The sequence below is a fragment of the Labrus bergylta genome, chromosome 10 (assembly GCF_963930695.1).
Source record: "Labrus bergylta chromosome 10, fLabBer1.1, whole genome shotgun sequence".
Lineage (NCBI taxonomy): Eukaryota > Metazoa > Chordata > Actinopteri > Labriformes > Labridae > Labrus > Labrus bergylta.
The window spans coordinates 26,425,350-26,449,821 of record NC_089204.1 but is presented as its reverse complement, the minus strand read 5'-3'; the positions used below and the strand labels follow the sequence as shown (position 1 = coordinate 26,449,821).

General features: G+C 40.0%; 1 protein-coding gene across 1 annotated transcript in view; it reads left to right on the top strand.

Moving 5' to 3' along the window:
* eys (eyes shut homolog) overlaps positions 1-24,472 on the top strand; it is a 200,799-nt gene that overhangs the window by 126,769 nt on the left and 49,558 nt on the right. Inside the window, exons 35-39 of the mRNA XM_065959486.1 lie at positions 426-517; positions 4,664-4,814; positions 4,990-5,105; positions 6,278-6,531; positions 16,578-16,754. Coding sequence (XP_065815558.1) covers positions 426-517; positions 4,664-4,814; positions 4,990-5,105; positions 6,278-6,531; positions 16,578-16,754 — 790 coding nt within the window. The remainder of the gene's footprint in view (positions 1-425; positions 518-4,663; positions 4,815-4,989; positions 5,106-6,277; positions 6,532-16,577; positions 16,755-24,472) is intronic.

Below are 24,472 nucleotides of genomic sequence, written 5' to 3'. Positions count from 1 at the left end.
CAATTGAAACTAACTTGTTATCATAGCAAAACCAGCTTTGTTATCCTAAACTACAAAATGAATAAGTTGAGAACTCCAGAAAACATCCACAATGTAGTCTTTATCGTGGGAAAATGTAGTAAAATAAAATGTGGATGTATGTCCTCTAAGGGCTTCCGTAGTCTTGCACCAAGAGTATAACAACATAAATAACAAAAGACTACAGGGCAGCACATGACATGAAAGAAAACCATTAAATATCCATCATAAAGGCATGTAAAGGTGTGATGTATTTATAATGTATAATTTACGCCTAATTGCCTCATGTTTGCCCATGAATATTAGCTTTGCATGGCCAGTTGTCTAGTTCAGCAGGCAGTTTGTACAGCTTATTGGGTATGTACATGAAACATACACCAAACATGTCTTTCATCTCCTTGTTTCAGTATGCCTTCAGCTGTAATGAGGAGGAAGAGGTGAAACAGATCACCACCTCGATTCATGTTGATGATGCCAAGGTTCACATTGTTAACATCAGGTATGTTCCCATCAATTACCGTCATGGATCCTTAACCAGGCGGTGTGTTGGTTTATTCATGTTCAGCGCGTTTATAACCGAAGAAATGCTGCTGTAAATGCTGGAGGAAAAGAAACGTATTATTTCAGAAGTCAATGAGTTATAATTTCCTTTTACGACTTCTAATTTCCAGGGAACGACATAAAACCCCCAGCACAGTGTGTTATGTATCTGCTTCAGGCCAAAATGTTTTCTGTTGGGAAATAAAGAGGCACATTCATGATAAGCTACTTAGCAGTATACATATTTTGTTCAAATAGTGTTTGCACCTCAGGTGGTATTAGCTTGATCCTCAGTTATCCACTCATTTCAAGTGTGGCAGGTTTTTCATGGAGAAGGACTAATACAGGGGTGGTGGGGGGGAAAGAGAAGGTATAGGCCTTTAATTGGCAGGAATCACCGGACTGGGAATTTCAATTTTATTACAAAATGGGCTTCCATTTGAAAGAAGTAAAACAAACGTCAGAATGTGCCTATTAAAATGCATTAGTGATCACTGACCATGTTTTATTGGCTGTTCCAAAGTCTTCATTTGCAGTTTTTCATTACGAAAAGATTAACAAGCAAGAGCCGAGCACAAAATCAATGTTTAAATGATTTAAAGTGAGGCTGTGCCCCCTTTAGTTATATTGTTCCTAAGCCCGCGTGCGATCCCGCTGCCAGCCCCTCTCCATTATCTTCTGACATGAGAAAGATTGCGGTTTAGGTTTGGAGACACAAAGTTTATTATGTAGGAGACGGAAGCTGAGACAAAGTGTGCTCGTGTTTGACTCATATCAAGTCTGTTTACTTTGCATCTGAAGGGAGTATAGACAATTTAATTTAACATTGCAAAGAGGACATTTCATCAATTTTTTGCAGAAATTCTGCTTTGGGGGGGGGAACAATTGCTTGTTAAACTTTATTTGTTGCACAAATCTCTCGAAAAAGACCACTAGTATTTCTTTCCGCAGCAAGTCTGAGTGGGCTGATGTGAGAACGCAGCAGGATATTCTCTGGAGAATTCAGCACGAGCCAATAGGAGGGGGAGTGAAGTTTATATTCTGTAACTGGAGTCAGTACATTGACTGTCTGCCCACGACTGCTACGATTTCTGAGCATGTAATTAAAAGGCTGCATTATGCTTCTTGCTACGTACACTACTTCCACATCATTTTTTAATGTAATGTCTTACCTCCCCCCCCCCCCCCCCTCCTGTCTGACAGGGATAGTCTCCCCCTGGGAGGTTCATATGTGAACAGCCAGGTCAGGAGAATATCCGTAGAAGTCCACCTGTAATTATCTAGATATCTTCAGGAGTGTGTATGTGAAAAAAACGACTGAAGATTAAGAGGCAGGGAAAAAAAATTAATTGAGGTGAACTGCAGATGAAATTATAAAAACGATGAGCACAGATTAAAGGAAAGATACTGAAGGTGATTATGAACATGCTGTGCCAAAAATAAATGAGCAAATGATTTCCTGCAGAAACAAAGCTGTGCAGGAAGTTTGCCTTGTGACTCTTGGCAGAAAGCTGCACTGCCCTAAATATGCAAGTGCATCCAGAAAAGGCCAATCAGGTGTAAGGACTACAAGGCTGTTTTTTTTTGTTTGTTTGTTATTTTTTTGGCACAAAAATACAGCAGTAGTGTGAATCAATCATAATGTTCTGTACCAACCCCCTTGGAGACATCGCAAGAAAGAGAGCTGTCATAACCAGAGGGTTGGGAGCGTGGAGAAATGGTTCCTGGGTGTCACAAAGCAAATTCTTTGTAATTGTCTTGACGGTCGAGTCCCTCCATCTTTGTCTGATTTGACCCAGAGCTACAACGCCATGGCCATCCTCAACGTCACCGCCTAGCTCATTATAGACTTTTAATATATCTTCCCCCGTCAAAGAGTCTTTTCAATATGTTAAATAGAAACCCGGTGGGGCTGACTTCTCAAGGACATTGAGCACAGTGCCCTCTGGCTGCGGGCCAGGCCGCTCTGGCAGGCTGCTCCTAAATTAACCGCTTCTCCACACCGGCTCTAGAGGATGGACTTATGCAGCTCCGAGTCAGAGCCCCGAGTGTTTAGCCGCTGTATGCAACAGCCCTGCAAAGTACAGGCTTAACAAATCAGACTAGATTGCTTAGCGGAGCTCCTAGCTTCCACTCGGGGAACAAGAGGTACCAGGAGACTGAGGGAGGGGGAGACAGAGCATCTGTGGCCTGAGTACCCTCGAGCTGCACATGCCTGGTCCAGAATCTGCACTTAGGTAATTATCTGATCTCCCCTGTTGTTTCAGAGAGGAGGATTGGTTTTTGAAATCCATGAATGGCTGTGGGGTGGGTCCAAAATAGGTGTGTGAAGGTGTTCGAGAGAAAACAAATTGGGAGTTCTGCATTGGCACCGTAGAAAGAGATTCTTGATGAATGAATGTAAACAGGATAATTACACCCATTTATAAATCTGAACATTCACTGTTTCACTCTTCTTACTCAGAGGTAAGTTAACAACGATGAAGTTCTAGTCGAAAAAGTTTGTATTGGTCACTACAAACAAAAGGTTGTTTAAACTCTGCAGGATAGCTTTACTGGACTTTGTTCTGTCAAGCATTAGATCTGGTCTTGTAGTTTAAAAGGTTCTTTTTCCCCTTCACTTTTTTATCAGGATAGGATTTTTTCTTCTTAGTGTGTGGAGTTATTATGACAGCCAGAATTTAATTTCTGAAAGGGAATTAACTATCCTCTTATCAAGGCCACTACAGTTCCCACCTTTTCAGCTTAGGAGATATTTTTGGGGTATTTTTTTGTGAAATCGTAAAGACTTTTAAGAAGACAGAACAGAAACGTGCATTCAAAAAAATCATGACTATAAGACTGTCTTCTCTAGACACTAAGTGATATGACAAGGCATATTTTAAGGGTCAAAATAAAAAGATGACCTCGATTAAAAGACCAGGAAGGTTGTTTTTCACAACACAGCATTAAGCAGATTAATTTCTCATGTTGAAATGTTCAATCCATAACTGACTGTTAGCTTCACTTTACTGCAGATATCTGTATATAGAGACAAATAAATAATACTGAATAGAATACTGTTCGGACTGTTTGTTGCTGTCCACAGACAATGTTTCTCCCTGTATACACCAAAGCCCTCTGATTCCTAATTGGTCAATACAGCTTGGACTACAAATGTACTACAAGCACCAACAAGAACGTTTCTGATGCTGCAAATCCAGAACCCTGTGTACAGATTATTTTTTAAAGGTTAATATTTGGGCTTTTCATGCCTTTTTTTTTGTAGAGATAGGACAGTGTGTAGAGTCAGATGTTGGGGAAAGAGTGGGCAATGACATGCTAGAAAGGAGCCACATGTTGGATTCAAACCCGGGCCGCCAGCGTGGAGGACCATAGCATCACCATGGGGCACGCGCACAAACCACTAAAGGCTACCAGCGCCATGAGATTGTACATTTTATGAAGAATCTGTAAATAGAGATTATACATTATTATACATTATACTTTATCTTTCCTGTTAGTGTCCCGCTCCTTTGATAATCTTCATCAGCAGTATGTTTCACAAAGTCACATAAAAAAACAAAACTCCCATTTGAACAATGTTCTAGTGATTCTGTTGTACCATATTCTACACATTTCAGGAGAGACCTAACAGCAGACGTCTCTCTCTCTCTCTCTCTCTCTCTCTCTCTCTCTCTCTCTCTCTCTCTCTGATAATCTACAACAGCTGAGCATGTGTCCGCAGGGTAGAGAGCGGGTGCAGATCGTCCACCATTATCTTTCTTAGACGGGGATATAATGCTGATTTAGTAACCATTATCTTAAAGGTGTCGGTTAACTTGACCTACTTTTGAGCCACTTTGTTTTCCGGGCAATCACTGTGTCTCCTCCTGGCCCCGGCAGGCGTGAGTGACAGCTGGCCTCAGTCATTAGCGGTACACTCCCTTTTACAGATAAGTGGCACATCTACTGTTGTGAACTTCAGTTAAGTCTAGACCCTGAAAACAAGACAATCCCACTTTTTCAGGTGCAGTCTGATATTCCAACCAATAAAAAAACGTAATAACAATCAGTATGCCTCTGTTTATTGAATGATCATTAATTCTCCATTCTCTTCTTTTAGACAACATCTTACCCCTTGTGAAGCGCAGCTCACACTCTCTGGTCATGAGAAAATCAAAAGCACAATAAGCAATTACTGGCTCGGAGACATGATAAAAAGAACAAACCACATCTTCACAGGCGGTCTGCCTCAACGATATCGACCCAATCAGGTAAGACACCTGAGTGAGTGTTTTCTCACCTTCAGTCAGGATGTTCTGAGAGACAAACAGTGTCAGCCGAGTTACATGAATGTTACAATATATGTACATATGTTTAAAGAATGGGAAGGTTACTGCTATAAGTGATGAACTATCTTCATAAAAGTTGTCCTTTCTTTTCATGTAGAGAGCCAAGCCTTTCCACAACCACAGCGGCTGCATTGAGATCATTGAAATTAATAAAAGGAGGAGCTTTTACACGTCTGACGCGATATCGGGAAGCAACATCGGCCGATGCAGGTAAAGTGTTTAGATTGTGGAAAAGTCAATGGCTTCATCATGATCTCATCTTTTGATTTAATTAGCTGACATGTTTGATGTTTTCGTAGCAACATAAAATGTTTGTTAGTGGTCTGAGATAATAAAACGTAACAGAAATTCATACAAGAAAAATCCACATTTTGTCTCTCTTTAGTGCCTCTTTGATAAAAGAAGATTCTGCCACAAAATGCTTGCATCAACATTTTAAAGGAAGAATGTGCGACTGTTTGATCCAGTAGATGTCGCCCTGACTAAAACAGCTTTTATACGCAAGGGTTGGAACTGACTTTCCTGTCCATGTAAACATTATCAATCAATCAATCAATCAATCAAATTTTATTTGTATAGCGTCAACTCATAACAAGTGTTATCTCGAGACACTTTACAAAAAGCAGGTAAAATACCTTACTCTTTGTCTGTTAACATTACAAAAGAGCAGGTAAAAGACCTTACTCATTGTTATGCTACAAAAAGCAGGTAAAAGACCTTCAGAAATCTTCGGCCAGATCCCCGGCTCATGACGAAACAGCCTTCACAGGCCTAGACTGCGCCGGGCTTGGAAAGGGATAGGGGGAGAGATGGGATAAAATGCAGGAAGAGGGATAGGGAGCAAGGGGTTGGGGGGGGGGGGGTGTTGTTCAGGCAGGCCGTCAACCAATGATCTCGAGGAGCCTAAGAGAGCTCAAGAGCTCTCAGGAAAGTAGGTGGTTAGTGACTGAGATTTACAGATAGATACATGCAGTAATATGATGTACTGTATATGTAAACACAGCTCTGACAACAACACAGCCAGCGGGACTTGAGCTTCTCACTCACTGTAGACAGTAATGACTCAAAGAGACATTTACACAGGGTATACTGTATTCCTGCTGTAGTTACGTGTCAAATGTTGCACATTCTTCCTTTAAGTAATAAGAACATTAATAAAAAAAAGCAAGAGCCCCTTCTTACTTACATATGTAGTGGAAACATCTGATCACTTTTTCTCTTCTCCTGGGGTATCAGTCATGAATCAGTCTGCTTGGTAAAGGACCATACTGACTCTGCAATGATATAGGATTCATATTTTCAGTGTTCAGATCAAGTACACATAATGTAAATTTGGATTCTGGTCCATTTAAACTACTCAAAGTTATATCCAATGTTTACATTTTTAGTTTGCAAGCCACAGAAGCCTCCACACCCCCTTTGCCAAGTTTGACAACTCCATCAACCGCGGCCAATACAGCGAACGAGACAGCAAAGGCAGCTCCCACACAGACACCAAAACATCCTCTGCAAGCACCTCGACTTTGCCACGAGGGTCTTTGCCGAAACGGAGGAACATGTCATCAGCTGCAGATGTCTGCGGGGCCTCTGCCGCTCTGTCACTGCCCGCTTCACTTTACTGGAACTTTTTGTGAAAAAGGTAGGAAAGGGAAAAAAAATGTTTTCACTGTCTTTGTCTTCCTGTTCTTATATGTGAAAGAAAGAAAGACGGAATGATTGATAGATGGGTAGATGATACTGATTGATGATAACAATAGACAGACACTGAGAGATACTTTCATAGATAAAAACATTAATAGATACTGACAGATAGATAGGTTTCAATAAATGATTCAGAGAACTCACAACAATCTATTGATAGACAAGCAGTAAGTTGAAACAGAAATGAATGAATGAGTGTTTTTTTTTATTTTGGTCATTCATTAAAGAATAACAAGAGTCAAAAATATTTGTGTAAATAGTCCACTTACAGAAACAGAATCAAAAAAACCTTTACATGTTTACACATAAAACAATCAATGACCAAAAAAGGAATAGGCTGAAATCCTTCATATAAGTCAGAACATAAGCAATCCAACAAAAACGAAAGCAGATGAACTATAAAGCATTTTTTTCAAGTATTCATCATTTCATGTTAAAATCATGAATTAATTTGCGTTTGAAGGTTATTTTTTTTTAAACTCCACAGAGAACTACAGAATTAAGGCTGCTCCATAATTTGACTCCCCCCAAGCTTTGCATGTTACAAGCATACATGACCCTTTCAACAGAAATTAAAAGAAACCGGCTGGCCGATTTAATCTGTCGGGCTCCAATAAAATACATATACCAATAATGAAAGATAAAGATTATTAGATACAAAAATGGAAACATGTATTGATACCAAAATAAAAAACAATTTTGAGTGAGATACCAATAAATAGATCTAGATAACTGAAAGACTATATCAACAGAAATACCAATAATAACAGATAGATAGATAGATAGATAGATAGATACTTTATTGGTCCTGAGGGAAATTCAAAGCATCCAGTAGCAGGTTACAAAGACGTACATGACATGAAACATTTGTTAAGAATTAAACCACAAAACCGACGCCCCCCTCCCATACATACAGTATATGTTAACCTGAAAAAAGATTTAAAGAATACCCCTAGATGAATCAAACTTAAACTGTGCAATTAAAAATAATAAACTTATTCAAGAAATGTACATAACCTGTGCAAGGATAAAAATATATGTGCAATAACAGGCTATATTGATAGAGATGCATTTAAAGAGGAATAGACATGAAAATACATACTGTTATAAAGGTACAAATACATTAAAATACATATTGATAGATATATAGATAGTTGTATTTCAAGATTCACCCACACATAAAAGAGCATAAGGCTTCAAAAAACATACCGTACCGTGACCTCCGCAGTGGAACCATCAAGGGCCAGCCAACAAATGATGTGGGTTAATATAATATATGCTGAGCCTCTTTGGCTAATAGGTTTCACTGTGAGGGGGAAGAGAGTCGACTGCTTTAGGAATTTAGAGTGATGTGAATAATTCAGGATATGATTAATGAAATGAAAGATCCACATAAGCAGCTTGAAGTGTCACTGTGTCCATGTTCACCTCGAGAGCTCTCTGGGAGCGAGTGTGCGTGACCTTGCAGCTCTGTCTCAACATCCAGCCCTCAGCCCCGTCTCCACACAAACATTTGTCTTTAACCAAACACTGGGACACCGTTAAGGAAGCAGCATTCACAGACTCACATGCTACAAATGTTTTTTTACACTCTAGGTTTCTTCTCAGGGCTCTCATTACGTGGCCAATGACGTCCCTCTCCTGCCTCTCTAGCTGTACATCCTGTTCTCTTACAGTGTAAATAACAACAACCTGCTATTGTAACATCCTGAGTCACTGTCACACAGCAGGAGCTCTGAGGTTTTGAAATAATAGCTTGTTTGCTTGATTAGGCCAGCCAAGCTGCTCACAAGAGAGAGACACTGCAGGCATTGAGTCATGATAGCGAGGTTACTCTCCCCTGGATTAGCTCAAATATCAGATTATACCTCAAACACAGTTTGAAATGCTACTGCTAGAATAAAGATGTAAAAGGTCAGTCAGTAGGGACTTGGGCCATAATATCATGTTGTCATGTCCGATAATTTTATCCTTACTGAAAGTTATAGATGTAGTCATACTTTTTTTTTATAATGGGCCCCGGAGTAATTTTGTTTTTCAAAGCGGGCCACGGCAGTCTTAACTTTGGGAAAGGCTGGTCTGGTAGATTCAGAGGTGCCAGATCACTTCCTGAGCTCTGCCATGGTGCCCTTGAGCTCTTGTATATTTGGAGCATGTCTCAATGTAAAAAAAATGTAATTTCACCTCACAGGATCAGTAAAGTATGTCTTCTTCTTCTATTAAGTTCATCCAAAGTTTTAGCTTTCTTCTGCTGTGTAGAAAATAAACTGTAGTTCGGCCTAATTATCTCAGTCTAACCATTTGCTAGTTTACCCACCTACTTCTAGCAGTGATTATTGAAATGTGTTTGTAGGAAAAGACACTTTTTATCCTCATGCCGGGTACAGACAATACCATTTTGGGCTGTCAATAGAAGTACCTGCAGACTTCTTTTTCTATCTCCGGCTCTCTCTCTCTATCTCCGTCTCTCTCTCTCTCTCTCTCTCTCTCTTTTTGGCTATTGGATAAAAGAGAGGTCAGGAAATACACCTGTGTGACCGTGATTATACCCGGGTAGACCGCCTGAGTATCGTCTATGTGGAGGAAAAACTGGAGCGATTATACCTCCTCTTCGTCATGCTCCTCGTGTCACCCTTCTCAGTTTAGATGTGTTGTTTGTATCCAGGAATTTAGCAGGAATCAAACCAGACAATAATTGTTGTAAATTGTGAGTTCTGCCTTTTTGATCACTTCTTCACCTCATATAATAAAGCACACCTGTCCCCTTTTGAAGGTCATTGCTGTTACAATGCTTTCAGTCAGGGTTTTTTAGTAAGCGCTTAAAAAAAAAAGTGGCCACCAAGTGTCAGATTTGAATCCTGGGGTCGTTTTTTTTTAAGCAGCAAGAACTCTCATGAGCATATTAAGTAATTTCAATAATAAAAACTGGATTGATATTTACCTTCCCACACATGACTTAAGGCTGATTATTTTTGACACATTACGTGTAAATCTGGCAGCATGTCGCTCAAAGCTGATGTTAACAGCTGTTAACGTGGCTTGAGCAGCGTGTGTGCACCTGACGCCTTAATGTGACACTTCCGCCACGTGTTCTACAAATGCTCACTTTCAGGTGTTTAAGGAATCGCTGGAAATGTTACTTGTCTCTCCAGGCACTGCAACAATAGTGATGCTATTTTTAAGACTTCACTCTCATTTGTTTTTTTTTTCCCCCCCGTGGGAGACGGCTACATTGAGGAAAGCTGTGCCCCCCCCACCCCCACCCCGACCCCTCGTTTACATGACAGAGATGCCGCTTTGTGAAACCAATTATTTAAGATGCTTTGGGTAACTTTTAAACAGAAAGTTGAAATAAGAAAGTGTATCATTTATTGATTCACTCACTTATTCATTTATTCCTCACAAACGTAGCACCCGGGTTAACACTGATTACTAATGTGCTGCCAGTCATCAGTAGCCAGTTGTGCAGCATATTCACAAAATGAAAGGCCATATTTCCTGAAGGCTGATCTTACTATTTGTAGGTTTAACCAGATAACCTAAAGATGCAACGTAACCTCACAATGTTAATGGATGATACATGATATACACTTCTCAAAATGATGAAACAATATCATTGTGTTGTTTTTTATAGATTTTAAATTTGGGGCCTTTGTGCCTCTTTTAGAGACAGGACAGTGGACAGAGTCAGAAACCTGTAAGAGAGAGAATGGGGTAGGACATCCGGGGCAGCCTGTCCTCGACAACTTAAGCCTTCGCACATGGGGCACAGGCACCAACCGCTAGGCCACTTGTGCCCCCATTGTATTGTTTTTTTTTAGGCCAAAATCGCACATCCAAAAGAGCATATATGGTAAATATAAAACACAAGACCTCCAGTCAACTTTAAGCCTCTGTGAGATACTTCACATTTTTTGCGACCCCTGTAGTACAAAGCAGTATGTCCTATCTCTTTGATAGTCTTGATTTGTATGTGTGTTTAGCGGGGTAAACACTGCAAGATTGTCAAGTTGACCTTGGGCCTGACTCCACCTTCCGATATGAGTAGACAAAGTCTTTTTTTTTTTTTGACGGCTCTAAAGATTTTCCTGTGGCGTGAGGGATGTCTGTTATGCTTTGAACATTCTGGCCACACCTATTTCAAATCTCAAGTAATAAAAATATTCAATATTAACAATCCAATATCCTGCTCAGGACTTATTGGATTATCCCATGGAACCACACAATAGCCAATTGGGAAGAAAGTTGACTGAAGAAGGAAGAACATGAACTGCAGCAAATCAATTTTTACTCATCCCACAGCTCCAGCTTCATGTACGGCCCATGTTCAAGCCATCTCCACAATTCATCCACAGTTTTATATTCTCTTTGGGAATTTTCTCTTAAAAGTAGTCCCAAAACGATCACAGATTCTTCCTGCCAGGTGTCGGCCATGTTTGTTTACTCAAAAGTCAAGTTTCACCACAAGAGATTTGGGGAGATTTTTCATTTTTGAGGGTCAGAGTCTGGTTTGTTCTTGAATGGACTCGGATTCGTTCTGGTCATATCATTGATCTTTTAGTGTGGGCCAGGTTTAAGTAGTGTAAATCACATACCTACCCTGTGGCAGCGGTTTCAGACATTAAAAAAGATCTTAATGGAAATTGTAAATCTTGTCACTGAAGGTCTCATAAAAATGTAAACATAAAAAAACTCCTCACAGGAGCTTTAACAAAATCCAACCTTTGAATGTAAACCATGTATGCCATTAGTAATGTATTCCTTTAATTTGTGACTTGAGATTTTCCCACTTCCATTCTTCTTGACTTGATAAGATTTCATGCTTGATTTGATAATTCATTCTCACAACTATTTTTCCTTTCTTCTCCCCTTCATATAACTCATATTTAAAAAAAGCGTAATGGGATTTACCCTCTGCTATTTCCCTCCATGACCATAAAGTAAGTACCTTCTTATCCCTGAACTTGTCACACTCATAAACTTTCCCTTTGAAAACCAGCAGTTGGCCTTTCGGAGACGTTTCTGCTGAGTTTGACTATATTCGCTCCTCCTCAAAAGCAGCCGGGTCTCTCAGGTTTTAACACTGTGCAATCTCTTATGAGCACTCATGCAGTGATGTGCTTTGCAACACTCCTCCTGATAGCCTGCAGACAGAGTCCAGAGGCTGTGTACATGCTGACAACGTCTGTGAACTTGTGGCAGCTTGGCCAGGTGACAACGTGGATGTGGTCCTGACATCGTGTTGAATTAAGATTTCACAGAAGAGAAGAAAGTCACTCCTGCTGTCATTTGAAAAGAAAAGTCATCCTGCACAGTGACTAATGGGGACATGGGGACTTGTGTCTCTGGTCGATAGATGAAAAGCTGATGTCACATTGGAGGGATCTAAGAGAAGTATTAGGATGCATACAGCATGCATGAGCCTTTGAGGCCTCCTTATTGTTGTCCATGAAGGCCTAACCTGCAACTGATTAGCAATACATGTTCATTAACATGTGGGCTAACATTTTAACTTGATTTGCATTTATCGGGTTAGGTTTAGGGTTCCAGGTTATTAAAAAACAAGTCAATTGGTAAATTGTATTTAAGGACTAGATCACAAATTTACCTTCAAGACTTCCAAGAATCCATCATAAAAACTATTTCCTTAGAGTCATACCTACCTTTTACACAGACAGTACCAAATGTCAGTGTCACATTATGACAAATAGAACAGATCAGATGACACTTTCTTCACATAGATCCCTGTTTATCTCCCTGTTTAAGCTTTGGGTGGACAGTTAAATAATGAGCTTGACTTTGCTGTAAAGTCTACAAAGCTGATGTGATGTGCTGTACAGGTTATAAATTCTTTATTACACATAGGGGGGGTTTCAAACTGGACCCGGGCTCGGGTGTGGGTCCGCTTGACCCCAAAGTTAGACTCATTTAATCAGTGTGAACACTAGCGTATCCTACTAGTACCGTACTCAGGTACTGTGCACGAGTGAGCTTGAAGAGGTGGTCTTGGGCACGATTCATGTGTACTTGATTACGGTCCAGAGGAGATGTGAACACAACCGCGCTCAAACAAGGAAGTGGACTGCTGATGTTTGCTCTTTCTTCTTTTTTTTACATTTTAGCGGATTTGCAAACCAACAATGTGCGTACTGCCACCTGCTGCATCGTACTGTGTACATACACAAGTGTACTCGGGCACAGAGCGATGTTAATAATGTGAATGCAGAACAGCATGGGAGAGGGGAGGGGGGGAGCGGGGAGCAATCATGCTCGGGCCCGGTACAAAACAATTGAGCCTTAATGTGAAAACGCCTATAGCTATGGTGTGATACTCCTCAATTGGCACACAGTTGCTAAGAAAAACATAACGTTACTATGCAAAGCAGGCAGTTGCTATAGTGATGCAGCTTGAAATACTAACATCAAGATGAACTATAATCATAGAAATCCACAGAAAGAAGTCTGGTTGACATCTGTGCGTTTACCAAGGAGACGGAAACAGCTGTGAAAAGTGGTTATAAGAAAAGTGGCTTTGACAGCTGAAGACGTCACATATTTTACTCATGACAGAACATGGTATGAAGGGAAAAGAATATGTCATCAGACTCTGAGGAGGCAGACACACTCATTCAGGTGCTGTGTGTTCACTTCACCGTCAGAGGGAACGTTCACTTTAATGTGAGTGTGTTTACATTTTGGTGTTACAGCTACCGACACCTCTTAGTACATACAGTGCAAGAGAGCAGCGGGTCCTAAAGTCAATGCTGGATTAAGACTACAATAAGTATTGGTGACTGCAACATTTCCCTCGCCAGCAAATCTTCAATCCTCCATTGTAGCATAAATGTCAGGTGCCACACGGTCAGATGCATTACTGGAACAGATTTGCATGCCTTAGCCTTTCACAGCGATTGCCTGCACACATTTAATATCACCATACCAGCTAAATCACCGCATTTCAATAGATTTTTTTTAAACCTGTCTATTCAAAGCAGCTTTCAGACGTACTTCACAGTCAGATTTAGGAGCTATGTTGCAGCCTGTACATAAGAAGCTTGACATGTGTTGAGCTCTGAGTCCGGCTCTTCTCATGTTTGGACTCTTGCTGCTGCACTTTTTAAGTGTGTGTCACAATCCAGGCCAGCTCCTCCTGGTGGTTGAGTGAGTATTTGATATCAAGTAGCCAACCATAAGACAGGTTTTGTCAAGATAAAGCCAGTTCATCCGGGTCTGTCAGGGGTTTTAAGCCATGATAAATAGTCTCTTCAAAGAAGACACAGTAGGTCGAGGACCTTGCCAAAGACACTCCGTCAAGTATGTAAGCATTCAATTGAAAGCTAAGTGATCACAAAAATTAGTTACGCAGGAAATGGCCGCAAGAAGGAAGTAGGCAGAAGAGGGGGAAAAAAAGAGGAAACCAGTGAGGCAGGAAATTATTCAGACTTTGTCGGTATTGATCATGACCTCCTTCCACGGCTCATTACCTTTTGTCCTCACTTCTTGAAGCTGTGATGTGGGATGTCGGCCAGGGAGGAATAATAAAATGAAGGGTGAGAGCTCAGATTTGTCCCAGTAATGTCTTTTCGACAACTTTTTGCCAGACCTCGACATCAATCCAAATGAGATGTGCTCCTCGTACTTCCTCATTTAAAGTCTTATTTGTGTTAGTTTGTTGTAAAATAGTTCAAACATGGCTCTCTTTGATAGTCTTTCAGTTACCGTCTCCAAACCTTTATTGTGTAAATATCAGACCTAGAAAGATGTAGCCAGTAAAATTTAACCAACAAAAAAAAAGTTGTTTTTTTTTCTAGGTTTGTGTTTGACAGTAATAGCACCTGATGAAGGGTTGTCAGCTTCCTGTTTTGCCAAACCTTTTGTTAGATGCTGCCAGCTTCTTCGTGGGCATCTAGTATGTGTTTCCTGTTATCGCTGGATCCTTTGAAAGCAAGCCAGTTTTATTTAAACCTTTTTCTGAAATTGCCAAAAACATAAAAAGATTGAGTCATCATTTTCAGCCCCTGTGAAATGACTCATTTCACAGCATACACATTTGTATTTAATTATTTTTGTTTTTGTGTCTTTTTAACATTTTTTTCTTGAATGGATCAAAGACCAAAGGGCCCAAAAGTAAACCATAAGAAAAAGCATCAACTTTAACTGTTCTTTGACTTTCCAGAGTGTTGTTACATTTTTTTGTAAAAGGGCTAATATGCAACTCTGACACCTAGTGTTTAAAATGTGTACTGCAGTCCAAATTCAAAACAATGGCAAGAACTGTCTCCCCCTACTCCCTCCTCCCCAGAGTCGATGTGCACGCAGGTTGCCATTTCGCGTACACTGAAGCTTCAGCGTTTAGCCAGCTCTGCATCAGTCTTGAAACCTTTCTGCATTCTCCATTTTTTCAAAAGAATCTCCAATATTGATCCTAGTTTGAGCACGTTTCTGCTCGTGGAGCTTATTAGAACCATGCAGAGGCTTTTTAGGTCGGGTAGAATCAGTCATATCTGGACCATTTCGCTTACCTGCTGTCATCGCTGCAACACCTGTTGGTTTGATTTTGCCTGGCTAACTGAGGAGCGTTTCAGTCTGGTGCCCTGTGGCACTCCCTGAAGCTCTCCTAGTTTAACTGCACTGACGAATAACCTCATAATGTCTTGACATACCCAGGTTGGCATCAGAATTGTAGCCTTCTGTTTCACTAAGCTCTCACCCAACATCTATCCAATATTTCCTCTAGTCCGGCCTCTCTTTGTCACTCTCTCCTTTCTCTTCCTATATTCATCTGTCACTGTCCCTTTCCGTCTCTGCATTGTATCAAACAGTACTGAGACGGCCTAACTGGCTTCTTTTTAGCTGAAGGCTGCTGTGTGAACTAGTGCCGTAAAGCAGTAAGCACTTCTCATGAGAGAAACTCAGCCTGCTGCTGTTACATAGTCCAGAAATTAGGCGACTGGGGCAGTCTTTGGAAACGGGGTAAGCACCACTCTCCCCTATTAAATCGACTTTGAATTAACTATTTAAGGTGTAGAAATTACATATTGTTGCGTTAACAAACACAACATGTTGATGCAAAAGACAAACGTTTTGGACCTTGGCTCTGAAAGAGTGAAATCTCCCGTTCTAATTTTGAATCATTTTAACAAGACTATGAAAAAACTGCCCCAGAGCGCCCCCCCCCCCCCTCCCCCTCCCCCCCGCAGGTGGTCCATTTTCAAAGGGTCAGTACACTGTTAGAAATGGAAAATGTTTCTCTTTAATATTCCTCATATTGCTTTTCTTTAGCAGCTGCTCTCTTGTAATTGTTGTCAGTCATTCACAGCTCTGCCTCAAATATATTTGATCCAACATCAAAGCGCAAGAGATCACAAGAGTCTTGGGAGGATGTTCATATTTCTCTGACAATCGAAAAAACGAGTTTTTGAACCCGACACATATTGTATATTACAAGTTTTCAGCTGAGAATAAACTGAAATTTATCTGTGAGGGCTGGACTCGGAGGGCAGACTCCTCTGAGCTGAGGCAGGGGCCGCCTGTTTTGAATCAACTGTCATACAGCAAGCTGAACAGCAAGCTATCCGCCAGGTGTACCATGTCCATTGTGTAAAAGCCAACAGATCATCGCCGGCTGGTGGAGTTGATGACCTGAGCGGATGCCTCCTCCACCTCTCCTTAAAGTCAAACTCCTTTTTCATCCAGTGGGAAATAACACAGTAGCACACAGCCCTGACAGGACCCTGCTGACTCTGCTCACAGCCAGGCTATCAGTGCTGCCAAGGCACAAACCAGACAGTTATTGCTGCTCTGTTGACTAACAAAAGCACTGCAGGGCATGTCTTTTTACTAGACCCTTCATTTAGATTTGAGTGTACTTGCGTTTTATCCTCAAGAGCAAAAATGTAAATGTTTTTTTTTTTCAAGGGTTTTCGCGATTACTGTTCTCTCTTATGCCTTTCCACCTTTATTTTGCATTTTTTTGTTTCCTAGATGCCACAGTGTACATACCCTCGTTTGATGGCACATCTTATTTGGAGCTGCAGCCACTTGCGTCTTTTCTCCGGCCTGCTGGTGCCAGAAATGATCTTCCTGCTTCTGTCGAGGACGCCACAGTTACTCTCTATTTGACGGTGAAAACAAGATCAGCTCAGGGCACCATCCTCTACAGTGAGTACACGCTCTCTTTATAGCAATCATTTCAAAGGGCTGCAACATATTGAAAGCAAGGCCACATAAAGATAATAGGAAAAATATATACATTCCTCATACTGTGCATGTCTCACGAGCTGAATACCCTCTCATACAGCGTTTTCTTTACCTGGGTTCTTGTGAGTGCACTAGGGTTGTGGAGTCTCTTTGAATAAAAACCATAATCGCCTTTGGTTTATAATGATAATTATGTTTTAAGTGGCTGATGTGTTGCTGTTGTTCAGCAATGGTTTGGAGAAAAAATTGCACATTGATCAGGATTCTAGTCAGTATTTGCCATCCAATCAGATCATTTATAGATTATACTTTAAGAGATGTTACACATTTTTACATTTTGCATAATTTTTTGGAGTTTAATATTCCTAACCAGGGGGGACTAGATTTATCGATTTATATTTTATCCCCCAAATAATGCAGAAATCTTTGCTTGTAATATCATATAAAATTGAAAGAAAAATATGAGAGTTGTACCGTTATCCACAAAAGTTATCCACGCCTTATTATAAATATAGACCAACTGGAAATACATCCCTTTTGAGGACTTGAACACATTCAGATAATTTTGGAATTTCCAACATGTTGCGGAGCTCTTCATCCTTACTTTATATTTCTGGAGTCACTTTTACTTTCTTAATTCTCATTTTCATTTGATAGATCTGATCTTTTTTTCTTCTTTTTGTCATTTTACTAAATTTTAACCAAATATTTTGATATTCAAATTATTGCCAGCAATTCAAATTCCCACAGTTGGACAATGATGTATAGTTTAGTATATCTTAATTGAATTTCCCCCTGGGATTAATAAAGTATTTCTGATTCAGATTGTGATTAGTTAATAAAGGTCGATGCTAACACATTGGAAATTGTGACATCACAAAGGGCAGTAGCCCCTCCCCCAGGTGGGTGACACTCCCACAGCTAGGTGTTTGTTCTACCCTCTGAGTCTGCCTTCTCACCGCAAACAAGAGTGCAAGAAAGCACTAGCCACCCAAGCCCTTCCAGAGAGGGGCGTGGTCAGACACAGCTCATTTGCATTTAAAGGTACAGACACAAAAACAGCCTGTTCTGAGCAGGGCTGAAATAGAGGGGTTTATAGGCATGATCAAATACAGGATCAGAGTGGATTTACAACAAGAAACTTCACAGCCATGTTTTGGGGAATATGTGACCTTTAAGTGAAGAGATGCTCAGTAAGTTTCTTGGCATCTCTACAGTCTGTGCTGCCACAGTTGTGTAAACTAATCCTTTCTTCTTTGTTCATTTTTTGATGGCGGTTGGCAAAAAGATTTCACATGGGCTAAAGCCACCTTCTGGCGGTGAAACTGCATCACAACCAGCTGGTATAAATAATGGGGAAAAAAACATTTCAAAGATGAGATGAAAGTAGTATAAAAACTCTCATTTTGTATAAACTATCCGAATGTTCTAATATGATGACCCATCTCTGAGAATATATAAGTCATCACTTTCTTCAAGTTGTGTTGCTTTCATAACAATACTTTCAAGGATTTCCTTGATAACATTATTCTGAATGTAGAGGATGATTACATAAGAGATTTGATAAAGAGTTTATTTAAAAAAATAAAAATAAAAATCATGAACTAGTTATGATCATAAAGTTTCCAGGTCGATAGAAAGAAGTCATTTGAGGATACCAGCAGTATGAGCTCACCGCTCCTGTGTTTCCATGGGTACAGGAGAGAAATCAAAGAAACACTGAGAGTGTGTTATTTATGCAACTTTCACACAATTTAACAAGATTTCATTATATTTTACTTATTTAGATTCAAACATTCGTGAAGTTTTTTTTTGTTTTTTTTGAAGATTTATAAAGAAAGTCGTCAATGAAAAACGCTTTTTGTTAGATGATAAGAAAGAATTGAAGAGAAGAGGTAAGAAACATGCAATAGTTAGACTTCCTTTGAGTGGAATTAAGCCGAATTCAAACACACGGAGGATTCAAACACAAAAGGAACCCTCATGAGAAGCTGGTGGGTCTCATGGGGGACGGGGGCTCAGGCTGACCCTTTACATCCACACTGAGCTCTACAGTGTACGTCTGCCTCTCGCCCACTCTTTTGTTCCCACACCTGCAAACACACACACACACGCACACAAACATAGACACACTCTCTTTTGTTTCAGAGAGAGATTTGGAAAGGTAGCCCTGACTGCCACAGAGTAGACCTTCCTAACAATAGAGCATTGTTTTTAGATCAGAGGAAGTCACTAGATTGGGGTAATTTTTTTAGGGCTTTAGGAAAGCTGAGCCAGGAGAATTATGTTCCATTTTCCAGCTTTGTGTGTTTAATACACGACAGAAACTCAAGTCTTTGCTGTTGTAATCATTTAATTTCTTGCAAAAATATTTTTAAAAACGCTTTTATAAACCACATTCACGAGTCACAAGTCCCGAAAACTTACATTTCAAAATATAATTGGAATGAATTGCTCCTAATAAGTGAAAGTATCTCCAAATTGTAAGCTTTCAGTTTTCATGAAATGAGATGTAATACCTAAATTAGTTAGTATGTCTCATTTTAAGACACTTAAAAGCTGGCTAAAGGATTTCATATCTGCTAAATTTACGTTTAAAATGTTGCATAGTATACCTTCAAAAACAAAAACTTCAAAAATTACTATTTTAACTTATTGCAAGCAATTCAGGTCTACATTTTTGCTTTTTATATTTCGAAAAGAGATTTGTATCTGGATTTGTCAAGTGAATGTGGCTTAGTTATGAGTGTAATGAGATATTATTGACAGGTAACCACGCAAAAATGCTTGTAAACATTTGAGTTGTCCATTATAAGTATGTATGCCGATAGACCTGCATGATATAAGAAAAATGTGCAAAAACGTTGTGCCTCATTTTCTATTTTTATCTGATGTTCACCATGTTTTACAGAACATCTGTGTTTGCATCATGTCCCTTCTAACTCTTAAAGAAAAATAAATCAATCAGAACATTTTCTCTCCACTCATTTGGCACTAATTACTTTGAGAGTAGCTAATATTTAGCTTCAGATCCATCTTACTGCATCAAATTGTTTTAAAGCATACACACAGGCCTCCATACAACTGGTCAAAAATACACATGCTGAGTGAGAAAAGCATTGCTTGCGATCAATTCAGACATTTGCAATGTGTTTTTTGTGAAAGATCATAGTGCGATGATGGTAAAATCGAGATAAATTCCCGACCCTAAAGCCTACATTAAACCCGGTGAGCTCAGGACTGAAGACCCTTCATGACATCTTTGTGTTTTTCGTCCTCAAATGATTCTAAAAACATCTGACAGGGTGTCTCACTGGACTGCTTGCTCTGAAAACTGCAGCCACCTTGATCTTAAGAGGCTGTTTCGAGGTCCCAGTGTGACTCTGCAGCAAGTCCAACACAACTGTAACGGCCATAAATTGTGTCCTGATCAAAGGTGATTTATTCTACACCGAACGGGCTCTGACATCGCTTCATCCATCTTGCCGATGTAACCTAGATCAACCCCTTATCAGTGACATGTCCACAGGTTCATGGCCTCTGGGTTTCATTTACAGTCCTGTTTACGATGCCCGAACACCTCAGGGTTAACCCGAAGCGATCTCTTCTGGCATCACAATTAGGATTTTTATATCTCCATTATTCAAAGAGGTTTATTGGTAATCTATGAGATCAAACCAACTGTTAAATGTATGAAAGCATGTGTCTTTCTCTAACATAGATACAGTGTTTCTGTGAAGGACTTACCAACAAGTATTAGTCCACCATTTTTTCTTAATTTAACCATAAAACGGTCTTGAATTCTTCCCAGTAATGATGGCTCCACTTTTATCTCTCTGAGCTGACATAGGCCTCCCATGATGGCAGCTGAGTGCCTCACTGTTCCACCAAAGACTTAAATCTTTTGTAGTCAATGAGCTGTTAATTAGCCAGCTCTCACAACCTAATAGGACTTTAATTTAGTGCTTTTCATACTGTACGCTTGGTGCACTTGAAAGGTCAACCAGTTAAGCCTTAAAGGACCTAAATTTGGGCTGATCTATGAGCAGGAATGGAATCCAACATTCAGACGGATGCTTTTAATAAAGTATCAAATGAAGAATTGTTGTGTTTTGAGTGATTTATAATGAGTTATATTCTATATTTACAATTTACTGTAGATTAAAGATAAGATCCAGAAACACACTTCCCTTTTGTTTTAGATTTTAGTTAGAATCTGCAGGCTGGGGCACAGGAGAGCCAAGCGGTTATATCACACCCCCCAAGTACAGAGACGAGAGGCCATGAAGCGGGTGGTGGCTTGGGTTCGACTCCCACCCTCTGAACTTTGCTGCATGTCACTCCATATTGTCCTTTATATTGTATAAAGAAATAAAAAAGATCCCTTCAATTATTTTATATAACTCTCATGTTGTCCCTCCATGCAATTCAATCCCATGTACTGCTCCTTTTAAATGCATAAAATCATGATAAATTAAGAATTAAAATCCTTCTGCCCCCGGACAAATGACTTTTCAGTCACTTGTAGTCACCTTTTGTTGTAGCTGGTATTGCTTTTTTATTAGGGTTGACAAAGCACTTCTTTTTTTTGTTACAATTCAACACTACAACTCTATAGTTAAAAAAAAATGCTGTTATTTTGTATTTTTGCTCTTTCTTAATCTAAGGGTACTTTACCTCCTGTTTGGATACAAAACTTTAATTTCTAAGAAAAAATTAGACATTAGAATAAAAAATTAACTTAACTACGGAAAAAGGATCTGGTTCTGGATCAAAAAGTAAATGAAAAAAGCTAAAAAGAGGACCGTTAAAAAATGTGAAATGTCTGCAGACACCAATGTCATGACTGTCTACAATGAGTGAGAAGCACAGCTCTCGCTGGCTGTGTTGTTGTTGGAGCTGTGTTTACATGGACGGGGCTGCCAGCTCCTCCCCTTGCATATAAAAGCTGTTTTACGCTGTGTCAATTTGCATGCTATGTGAAGCTACAAGCTAACTGAAGAGTGCACAGAGTAAATAACTGCGATTAATGTGTATAATGTTGCACATTGTTTCTTTAATGATGAGTATATGCTGGATTAATTACCAACCCTATCTTTAAGTAACTGCATCTAAGTGTTCACTGATGTTCCGCATAGATAATAATGGAAACTCATAATTACTGTGATAACATGATACCATCTTCACTTCTCACTATGTTTCTGTAAATAAGATTAAGATATTTAAATCAGCATCTTCTGTTTTTCTTTACTCCAAATCATGTTTACAATGTTTCTCTGCTGCAGCATACGGAAGCCAGATAACAGACTGCAAGCCTTGTCATAAAAAAGAGATGAATGTTCAGAAAGCATACATAGAGGGCACGGTGCCTTTTATCTGGTAATGCTTCCCCGGCTTAGAGTGCAGCATCTCTTTTTCACATCAGAGGGTAGGAACAGAAAAAGAGAAACTCCAGAGATCAAACAGACAAAGTTAATCAGAAGAGAACCAAAAGACATGCATTGAGATGCAGAGAATCTCTCCTCTCGCCCCAGACCTGTTCCTTCTCCTCCGCCCCCCCCCCCCCCCCTTTTTTTTTTTTTTACACCTCTCCCCTTAGCAAACACACGAGTCTCCCCTCGGACTTCAATTGTCAGCCTCGAGAAGAGAAATATGAAGAAGTGTGTGTGTGTGTGTGTGTGTGTGTGTGTGTGTGTGTGCGTGTGTGATAGAGAAAGAGAAAGAGAGAGAGAGAGAACAGGTGACAGGCCCTGACAAAAGGACGTATGCTCTGTTGGGCTCCATGCAGAGTAACAGGGCCATGGGGACAACAGCCCGAAAAATAGAAATATAAAGGATGGGGCAACATTGACATCCATAGTGAATAATATTTGTCAACAAATGAGTTATGGTGTGACGCCTGAAGGAGACAAAGGCTCATTGTCGCAGAGGGAAGTGGGGTCTGTGTGTTTTTTTTTTTGTTTTCTCTGCTGCTGCATTCAACAACTCCAGTCTCTTCTGTTTGTGTCGTTTAGCAATAACATGGATGATTATATGACAGGCATAATTATTACTTACTGATATGCTTTGCTTTTTTAGGAGGATTCTTTTCTGTGCTTTTTTACTATTTTTTTTGTATATCCAGTGAGTTACACATTTCAATCTCTTGTACTTTTCAAGGTGACTTTATTCTGCTGCTCCTCCTATCTGATTCACAAACAACTCCGAGAGACCCAGTGATCGCTTGAAAGTTAAAATCCTCTTTTCCTGAAAATGAGCATCAAATGGAAGTTTCAATCTTGGCCCCTTTTTGGCTTGTTTGTTTCCTGAAGTTACAGTTCAAGCTTTGCAGTCTCTCTGCAGAATCCCTGAAAAAAAAAAAAAAAAAAAACTCTCCATGACTGTCATAACATTTTTATGTAATGAAGCACAACATTTGGTGATCGCTAAGATTACATTTTCTAGCCGTCTTAAAATAATTCCCTTCTAATTCTCTGAAGCATAAATATACAGACCACAGATAGTTTTGTTTTCACAGTTACAGGATTACAGCTAGAAGAGACGGCTCTTTTTCTGCCCTTTTTCAGAGCATGATTTATTGATTGATGTTCAGACGTAAAAACATTTTTAAAGTAAGAACGTGCAACTTTTTGATTCAGTAGATGTCGCCCTTGAGCACGAGCATGAAACCAAAATAAACTGCTGTTTGGTCGCACCTCGGCTCTCCTCTAGCGACACCCCTCTAACCCTCCTCCCCTCAGTTTCACACCAAAGCGCAAATGGCGGACAAAATTCTCCTTAACTCGAGCTGCAAATGCCTTTGGCCTGCATTGTTGTGTTATCACGCTAATGTTAGTTAGCTCATAGCTTCACATTGCATGAAAATTGACAAATGACCGTGATCTAAAAACACTTAGGTGACGTTTGAATAAAGAGTGAGGTTGTTATTCTACTTTCCTCTAGTCCTTGACTAAAAACAGCTTTTATACCTTGTATAAGGAGGACATGTCTCAGACAACAACACAGCCAGCTAATCAAATACTTGATTTCTCCTATATGTATGTGTGAAATGTTGCACATTCTCCCTTCAACGTCTATAACCAATTAGCAGCTAGAGATGATAGCAGCAATATATGATGATACACGCAGCCATCATGTAGCGTCTATAAATACCATGACGGTCCGAGCTGGAGGAGTCCCCATTTCAGCTGTGACCCCGCCAACACACAGCCAGTGTGTAGCAGGGCCTCACACTCCTTCCTGTCAAAGAGAAATAAATGCTGTACACTATCCAAATGCTTCAGGCAAAGACAAAAATGTGTTTGAAAATGATTATAACTCAAAGGAATAAACACTTTGGCTGCAAACTTGTCCCCACTGTTGCTTTTGTAAGAGTTCGCTACACAAGGATAAGGAAACGGTGGATTATCTGAACAGGATATTCCTCCTGTGGTCCACTCGGCAGCGGCGGTTAGTAACACAGAACTGTTAAGTGCATCCCTGTTGAGTCCTAAGACAGGGAAGACTTCCAGCTCCGTCTTAGTAAGTGCATTATCAGAGTGCAGCATATTAAGCTAAGCGTAGCCTCTTTCCGACAAAAGAGATGGGGATTTTCTGGATACCCTTTTTTACCCTGGTGGAATTGTTCACAGCTTTCATATCGGTTGCCACACAGCTTTTGAAACAACAAGCTCAGCTTT